We start from the raw sequence: 9,344 nt of genomic DNA on the forward strand, positions 1-9,344 counted from the left end.
ATTTGTGCTGCCAGACGCTCGTGGAGTGCAGTTAGCTTCTTCAGCCAGTAGGCGTGAACCATGTCGGGCCCTGGTGCTGTCCAACTCTTCATACTGGAGACCCTTTCTTGGATATCTGCCACTGTGATGGTTACTGGACCCTGTTCAGGGAGGTCGCTGTGGTCTGCCCTCAGATCCACTAGCCACTGAGCATTGCCGTTATGGGTTGCATCCTTCTCCCATATGCTCTTCCAGTATTGCTCCGTCTCCAGCCTTGGTGGTGCTGTTCTCTTATTGTTCCCTTGCCACTGAGAGTACACCTTTGCTGGTTCTGTGGAGAACAGCTGGTTTATTCTCCTGCCTTCTATCTCTCTGGTGTACCTCCTCAAGCGGCTGGCCAAGGCTGTGAGTCTTTGCTTGGCAGTTTCCAAGGCCTCAGGTATGGACAGCTTGCTGTATTTCTTAGGCACCTTATTCGTCGCACCTTTCTGCAACTCCGTTAGTTGGCTAACCTCTCTCCGTGCTACTTTGATCTTGCCCTCTAGCCTCCTTCTCCATGGAGGGTACTGCCCCTTGTGGCTGTTCAACTTGTAGCCAAGCATCTCACTGATCACTGCTGCCGTATTGTAGATCAGCTTGTTAGTGTCGGTAATCGTGGTTGTAGGTATTGCCCGTAGTGCTGCATTAACATCATCTAGCAGACCTTCTGAGGGTACTTCACGTAATCTTGGTAACCGGCTACGGGGGATCCAGGTTTCAAGCTTGGCCATGATCCTATTTTTCAGGTCAGTTCCTCTCGCACTCAACGATCCTTCTCCTATCACACTTGGGGCTATGTACCCAATCTCGGGCGGGGGTGATGATATCTCCCCCCTGACCACAAGATGCTAGCAGGCAGGGCATACACAGAACGCCACAACTAAGTGGCTAGCATAGTAAACAGGACCATCTGTGCGGGGTTTAACCCTCACCCCAATAAGGGAAATTTAAAACTGTTGGTTAAGGGTAAATGTAACTTCAAGCGTAAACATCAATTGGAGCTCACTAAAATTAATATTGAATCCATGTGTAACTTTGCCAAAACAATGCCAGACTCTTTAGTTTTCTCTGGTCCCCTCCCCAATCGCACCATTCCTTAATTTGCTGGCTGTCTGAGTGGTGTCCACAAAATGATGTGGTCTTTATAGATAATTGGAGAAAACCTGGTCTTGTTAGGAGAGTCGGCATCCATCCCTCTTTGGATGGAGCTTTTATTTATAGAAATCTCAGTCGAGCCCTACCTCCTCCCTGTACTTTGCAAAAACCATATTTTTTGAACCAACTTTAAAACTGAGTTATGCTGAGACATTGCTTCAGTTCTTCAAGTAGTCTATTCCAAAGCTTCACTCCACACACAGAGATGAAAAAACGTTTTAGTGTTGTACAGATTAATTAATGCTTCAATACAGGGAGGCTTGCCCGATGGCACTTACCGAGACGTGGCTGATCGATGTGGACAGTGACACTTCACTGCGAATCAGCGGCTTTGGGACTAATGTCCGGACAAAAAACAGTTGTGTTGCCCTTCAGGGGTGTTTTGATTGTACTGACTGGTCCTTGTTTCAAGAGAGCACTTCTGATTTGGATGAACTCACTGGTGTGGTGTGTAGCTACATCTCTTTTTGCAAAGACTCTGTAATTCCAGTCAGAGAATTTAAGACTTCCCCCAATAACAAACCGTGGCTCTCTAAAGATATTAAGGATCTGATTCTTAAAGCGAAAATTGCTTTTAACAAGGGAGACATTCCCACTGTGAGAATACTGAGGAAGGAGGTGAGGGCCGCAATACAGATTGCCAAGATGAGATACAGAAATAAGATTGGGGGAAAACTCCACAGTAACAACCTCAAAAGAGCTTGGCTTGGTATGAAAACAATGGCAGGGCTACAGATGAAAGGTAAAAGTAATATTACCTTAGAGGGGTTTACCTCTAAAAACATCTGGCAGACAGTCTTAACAGTTTTTACCTTTGTTTTGAGAACTTTGACTGTTCTAGGCAGACCAGCACACTGAGGGAAAAGACTATCACTCCCCCATCAATTTGTATTGATGAGAAGGGGGTAGCTAATCTCTTTAGACACACTAAAAGTAAGCGTCCTGGACCTGACAACATCTGTGGACAGGTACTGAGAACTTGTGCTGATCAGCTGAGTGGGATTTTTCACCATATTTTCTCACTATCTTTAGAGTTTCATTCAGTACCTAAGATTTGGAAACATGCTGTCATTGTTTCTGTTGCTAAGGGCAGAGCCTCTGGCTCTGACTTCTTTAGTGAGGAAGTCCTTTGAGAAGATAATTGGAAGGAGATTTTAATGCATGTTGAACACCATCTTGACCCCTTCCAGTTTGCCTACAGAGCAGGAAGAGGTGTGGAGGATGCTGTTGAAACACTCTCGTATTTCTTGTATGAGCATCTTGAGGCCCCTCACATCCAATTCAACACTTCTTACTTGCTGACAGGCTTTACAATCATTTTAAACTTGATACTAGTCTGGTCAGCTGGGTGACAGACTTTCTGACTAATAGGTCACACTGCGTGAGGGCGAATCATGTGTTTTCTGATGTGCTCTCCTGCTCTACTGGATCACCCCAGGGTTGCTGCCTCTCTCCCCTTCTGTTCATTCTTTATACAAATGAGTGTCGCAGCAATTTCATGAACAGACACATCCTGAAGTTTGCTGATGACACAGTGATCGTCAGTCTTCTAGTGGGAGACGAGTCAAGCCATGGACAGGTTGTAGTCCTTTCTTTCACTTAATGTGTCAAAAACTAAAAACATGATTATTGATTTTAGGAAGTCCTCTTATAGCTCATCACCTACTATTATTAAAACTGCTGAAATCGGGATTGTTGAGAGTTACAAATATCTAGGTGTGGTACTTGACCATAAACTGTGTTTTGAATCTCATTGTCACAGTGAGGTTCACCGGTATGTTAGTTAGAGCAGGGCCCAAGAGCAGACATAGGCAAGGAGACATGATATGAGTTAACAAAAGGCGAGCCTTTATTATGGCTGATGACAAAAGGCAAAACAAAAGCTAAACAGACTATGAAAAACCTATGACACTGAACGCTATGCGAGACTATGAAACGGTGATAAAGCTATGAAACTTTGAAAACTGATTCTATGACTGTGACTATGAGAACTGTGATGACTATGACGAGACATAACTGGGAAGGTTACACAGACGACGCGACACAGACTGAATGAAACACAGAGACTAAATACACATAAGGGAAGATCAAGGGAAGTGGCCACACAAGGGAGCACAGCTGACACCCGTGAACCTAATGGCAGGACAGGGGAAGTGAAACTAAATACAATGAACAAAGAACACTGGACTCTTTCAAAATACATGACACAAGGGGAACCTGATAAACCATGAACTAAACTGCAATCTAGGCCTGACTGAATAACTAGAAAACTGAAAAGAAACTGGAATACAGATGAAATAACAAAATAACATGAAACTCAAAAAAACTGGGTCGCATGACACAGGACCATGACACTCATGCTGATGCCACTACTAAAAAGGTTCAACAAAGAATGTTCTTTTTAGGGAAAATGAAATCTTTTAATGTCTCATCTGAGATGTTGTCTTTGTTTTATGGAAGTTTTATCAAATCTGTGATGTCCTTTTGTATCGCTGCCTGGTTTGGTAACCTGACGGTGAAGAATAAGAATTGAGGTTGGGACTTCTGGTAAAAACTGCTAGCAAAATTTCAGGGCACTGGCAAGATGGACTTTTGGCCATCTACAACAAAAATGTGCTTAGAAAGGCTCATTCTATTATGAATTGTTTGAACCATCCACTTCACACTGAGTTTGAGTTGTTGCGGCCATCGTTTTAGAGTACCTCTGAGGAAGACTAAAAGACTCCAGGTTTCTTTTATCCCTACTGCATCTTGTCTCCTTAATGGCAAATAACCGTCCTTGGACTTTCTATCACTACTATTGTCATTATTATTTTATATTATTGTTCTGTTTACTTTTATCCTGCTGCCAAGCTAATCTTCTTTGTCTGTTTTCTGATACATACAGGTTTATGAGTGTAAATATGCTTTGCTTGATTTCAGCAATTTTGACAATTGATTCAAATTGTAGATACCGAATAAAAATAAAACTATTTAAGACCAGTGTTGGTCAAGTGACTTGAAAAAAGTAATCAGTAACTAATTACTGATTACTTCCCCAAAAAAGTAATCCCATTATTTTACTGATTACTTATTTTCAAAAGTAATAATTACTTAGTTACTTTTTAAAAACACGATTTACAACCTGAATAGGTGATAAAGCAATAGATCTTTCAGCCCAATTCTACTTTTTCTGCATAATCCATCATACAAAATGTAATCAAATGGAAAAGTCTCTTTTTAAAACTTGTTTTATCAGTTTTAATCTTTTATCTTTATGCATCAATCAAAAATTTAATTATATGCAACATTCTCTGACTGGAAGAAATTTGTTTAATATTTAAACCTATTTTCTGCAGATTCCAGCAAATAAAATAAAATATTTTTTGTGTCTACACTCAGTCTTTCAAATAGATGCAAGTAAAACCCAGCAGAAAATAAATAAAGTCAAAGACTAGTGGTCCTGTTGCTCTATTTTCACCTGTAAAGCAGGAGTGGGGTAGGTGGAGGTTTACCCTGGTGCAGGTGTGCCGCAGCAGTCAGTTGAAGAATCCGCGAGTTTCTTTGTGAGTTTCCCATTACGTCGTAGCGCACTCGGTGCTTGCTTGGAAGTTTAGGAATTTTTTTTTTCCGCTGTAAAAAGACGTTTTCTTCCCACGCACAACGGACACTAATCTTTTTGTCACTTTTTATGGAATCAAACTCAAAATAAGGTCAGTACTTCCACGCTCACCCAGACATGGCTGACCAACAATGCTAACAATAATAATATTGTTTTGTCAACCCACCTGTAAACCTCTACAGCATTGTGGGTATTTGCTAAGAAAAGTGAAGGAGTCCTCCTTTGGGAAGGATACACACAGCGTTGTCTGGACAGTTTGAATTATCAAAATGATCTAGAGAGGGCAGTAATGGGTATGACGTACACTGTTGCAGCATTTGATCTTTATTGTGGAGAAAAACCTTTAACATGTTACATCTTTATGAGCAAGGGAGAAAATGATACATGTGCTGGTGTAGCATTTTTAGATAATCAAAACATTCTGCCTTTATTGTCAGTCAAAACTTTACAGACAGCTACTCAGAGACTATTCTAAAGCAAACAGGCAAATGTGACATCTTTACCTACATGAGACTGGGCTAATAAAATTACCTTGAAACAAAAAGGAACAAATGAACTAAACATTTTGTAAATCAGTGACTCTGAAATAAAGGACACAGAAGGCAATATTCTGAAAAAAAATTAGGCTGATTTATTTTCACAGGGCATACAAACGGGAAACAGCAAATAATTTGTGACTCGAAGGGCTGAGAGTAATGCCCACAACTGGGGTCAGATCATTTTGGAATAAACTGAGGTGAATCTTTTAACCAGGAGACATATATTTTTAGAGAACATCTGTTCCTCACATTCTGGAAACAGCACACAGTTTGTGAGGTGAAGGGCTGAGAGTAATGCCCACAGCTGGAGTGAGATCCAATTCATCCTCTGAAACTCCAGGTGCAGGAGTGAAACGAAAACGCTGCAGGAGGGTGGTGAAGAAGAGGAAGAGCTCCATCCTGGCCAGACTCTCTCCGAGGCAAATCCTGCGACCTGCAAGAGATGAATAATAATCAATTGTCCTGTGAAGAGATGTACCTCAGTGGTAATGGCTGAGCTCACAAACCTGCAGAAAATGGAATGAAGGCATCTCGCTTGACAAACTTTTTCTCTTTGTCCAAGAAATGAGCAGGATAAAAGCTGTGAGGCCTCTCCCACTCACTTGGATCATGCAGGACAGATGTCAAGAGAGGAAACACTGTGGTTCCCTGCAGATAACAGCTGATTTCAGAGATGCACAAAGTACAAAACGTACTAAGACAACACATAAAAACAGCACATACTTTTGATTTGGATTCAGTTTCAAACTTTCCCGTATTCCTGTGATTGCCCGTCCAAGATGGCATCAAGCTTCTGTTTTGTGCACTCAGTAAACTGATAACAACTGTTCCCACTCATGCTTACTCTTTGTGTCTGCATTTGTGTTTTTTGTAGCTTTACAACTTTGGCACTTCAACTCAGAGTTGACACAGGATGTGGGATGTAGTTACATTATCTCAAAACTTACTGGCTCAGTGCCAGGCAGCTTTGAATAGATAGCAATTAGTCTTACCTTCTCGATAAAGTGACCCTGAAAAGTGATGTCTCGGGTGGTTTTGTGAGGAAGTGCAGTGGGGGCGATGCTGCTCAGTCTCTGTGTCTCATGGATGACGGCGTCAGTGAAGGGAAGGTTTTTCCTGTCAGCAACCTGCATCTGTCGGTCTCCTATGACCCTCCTCAGCTCCTGAACCTCATCTAGAGTATGAACAAGAGTAGTGGACACATTTGATCCCTATTAGAGTAACAGTAACACTCCACCATACTCAATAAATGTACGATTATTGTGATATTGCTCTTGTCACATGTGTCATTTGATTTCCAGTAAAAGTGTCTTCAAGTTGTGGATTATTTGAGCTCCTCACCCTGTATCTTTGGATATTTGGCCATTAGCAGAAGTCCCCATCTCAGTGTAGTTGATGTTGTCTCAGTGCTGGCAGCAAACAGATTCATGACTGTTATCAGAAGATTATCATCATGGAAGTGACTGTTGGTAATCCCAGATTCCTGCACATAGACATTTAACAGCAAAGTCACTCAAATCATCCTAATCCCAAAATTGGATGGGGGTTGGACAGTAGAAAAAGAAGCATTGTAAATGCTGTTAAAATGTTCTGTGTAGATTTCATGACATAGATGACTGATTTATAATAAGCTACATAATTTCATTAATGTACATATAGTTTGTGTTGAAATGTCTTTATTTGAAATGTACACGTGTAAAGTGTAAGAGCTAGTGTCTCGTGAGAATACCCTTTACGAGAGTACAGAAGACTTTTTTCATGGACTGCGAGGGAGCAGATGTCTCTCATGAAGCGATTTTAAGCTAAAGGTTTACTAAAAGAAAAAGCAACACAAGGACTTTATATATATATATATATATATATATATATATATATATATATATATATATATATATATATATATATATATATATATATATATATATATATATATATATATATATATATATATAGTATAGTATAGTATCAAACGCTTCTCCTGTAGCAAAACAAACACATACAGTCAGTATAAGTAATTGGACCATTAATTCAATTCAGTTCAAACAAATGTGATAAATTTTTACCTTTAAATTTCTTAAATACTTCAATGAGATGTTGACATTCCTCAATTATTTTGTCCTCACATGCTCTCTTGCCCATTCCAAAGTCTCTCAGTTTAGTCAATGCAAAGCATCTCATTTCTCTCCATGAGTCACCATTGGACCACAGAACTCCTGAGAGTGGTCATATTTTAGTTTGACAGTACCAAAATAGAAAAAAAGCTAAAAGATTTTAAGAAATAATATTATTCCTTTACCATGCTCTTTGGTTAATTCATGTGCAATGTTTGTTGGGCTTCTGTCTCCAAACTCTTCATCATAGTCAACAAGTGCCTCCTTCACCGTCCTGTATCCTGCCAGAATCACCACTTTGTTTGGACCCAGATAAACCGTGAAGACTGATCCATATTTCTTGGATGACTAAGAAAAACAGAATATGATCATATTTTCACACACATCAAAGAAACCAACGCTAAAAAGCTGCCTGGAGAACTGTATCTGCAGCATAGTTCAATTACTTTCTCACCTCCAGCAATGTTTTGTAAGGTCCTTTCAGGTCCAACTGTAGCAGGTTCCCCAGCACAGGAAGTGGTCTGGGTCCTGGAGGACCCTTTTGTTTTTTTTTGAGAATTGAAGCTTGGAGTGACGATGAAATAGACAAGGAGGATGACTGTCAGTGCCCCTAACAAGAAGGCAGAACTGAGGGAATGGAGAAATACATCTAATATCCCCATGGCTGTGAAACAAACCATTAGGAGACCTTTTACTTTAGAGCCTCAGTGACTCATCATTTTGGATGAAACACGTCAGCACATCACTTTGGTGGCCAAACTGGAAAGCCAGTACAAGGGGGATAGAATAAACATTGGGAAGCTTCAGTAGTAAAGCAGTAAATCATTACTGAGTAAGGCGGTGTTTCGATCAGTGTCTAAACTTTTCATGTGAATCAGAAAAGTAGGGCTTTGCTTTTTAAAATATTCACAAAATGTTTCTAAAAGTTAAAAAATAAATTCTTAGAAACCATCTCCAGATATCTTATCTTCCTCTGGAGATGGTTCACAGTCCTGAATGGTACTGATGTTACACCCCTGAACAGGAGAAATAATCATATTGAAATGATGAACTGATGCTTCCTCACTGAGAACCTTTACTCAAATGGGGATACTGTGATTTCATGTAAGTGGGCAGAGACAAAAGTAGTAGATCTCAGGTGACCTCATTCAGACTTCATAGATCATTGACAAAATGTTGATTCTTAACAATATAAAATTAAATAAACAAATTCAACCCCCTGATTTTAACACAATGAGATTTAAATTTTTTAAAGCAGTTTTTTAACACATGTTGTGAAAGATGTCATTTACCTGCATGAACTTTTTGAATAAACAACAGGATCTTTTTTGTTATTTTAACTTGTCACCCTGCTGGCTCTGTTAGAAGGATTAGCCAACACCGTTAGTGCAAAAAAAACTCCAAACAAAAACATGCAGATTAACACGCAGGTGTGTGTGTGTGTGTGTGTGTGTGTGTGTGTGTGTGTGTGTGTGTGTGTGTGTGTGTGTGTGTGCATGTGTGCTCCAATGATATTTGTCTGGACAGTTTGAATTATAGGGCAGGGCCAAATTGGAGGGTGTTTATATAGGTGTTACAGGCCTAAATTCAAAGTTTCAGAAGAAGTCCTTACTATTCACAGTTACCCGATTTTTGTTATCCTCCGTGTATCAAGACAACTCCCCTGGAGTTTGATTTGGTTACTGCACCTGGTGGGGTTTTTTTTTAAGTTGGAAGGTCCCTATATGTGTTTGTCAAAAATTGTGTGTTACACAACAATGGCCTTAAATTTATCTGTATCTATTCTAACTCTATCTATTAAAAGTAAAATACTACTTTCAGTTATGGTAAGCTAATTAAATGACTTAATATATCACAAATACTCCAGTTATGGTTTATTGGTGATTAATTTCAGCATTTTTTTTTTCCTGTATTGTGCTC

The 9,344-nt window shown here is 39.9% G+C and overlaps 1 protein-coding gene across 2 annotated transcripts; it reads right to left on the reverse strand.

Moving 5' to 3' along the window:
• Positions 1–5,086: 5,086 nt before the first annotated feature.
• LOC101464844 (cytochrome P450 2K1-like) lies at positions 5,087–7,699 on the reverse strand. Of its 2 annotated transcripts, none has more exons than XM_076874152.1 (5): positions 7,610–7,699; positions 6,655–6,796; positions 6,306–6,487; positions 5,820–5,961; positions 5,087–5,746 (listed from the first exon to the last, which is right to left on the reverse strand). In XM_076874152.1, the coding sequence occupies exons 1-5, from the start codon at positions 7,610–7,612 to the stop codon at positions 5,559–5,561; spliced, it is 657 nt and encodes a 218-aa protein (XP_076730267.1). In that variant the 5' UTR covers positions 7,613–7,699; the 3' UTR covers positions 5,087–5,558. The 2 variants fall into 2 exon arrangements, with proteins under 2 accessions (XP_076730267.1, XP_076730268.1); XM_076874153.1 differs by lacking the exon at positions 7,610–7,699 and adding an exon at positions 7,377–7,504.
• Between the last annotated feature and the right edge of the window lie 1,645 nt (positions 7,700–9,344).

Source organism: Maylandia zebra, linkage group LG15 (assembly GCF_041146795.1).
Source record: "Maylandia zebra isolate NMK-2024a linkage group LG15, Mzebra_GT3a, whole genome shotgun sequence".
Classification (NCBI taxonomy): domain Eukaryota; kingdom Metazoa; phylum Chordata; class Actinopteri; order Cichliformes; family Cichlidae; genus Maylandia; species Maylandia zebra.

Coding starts and splice junctions, on each gene's coding strand:
- LOC101464844 (XM_076874152.1), bottom strand. Junction 6,488..6,654: donor CAAATATCCAAAGATACAGG/GTGAGGAGCTCA, acceptor TTCATACTCTAG/ATGAGGTTCAGGAGCTGAGG. Junction 5,747..5,819: donor CTTCATTCCATTTTCTGCAG/GTTTGTGAGCTC, acceptor CATCTCTTGCAG/GTCGCAGGATTTGCCTCGGA.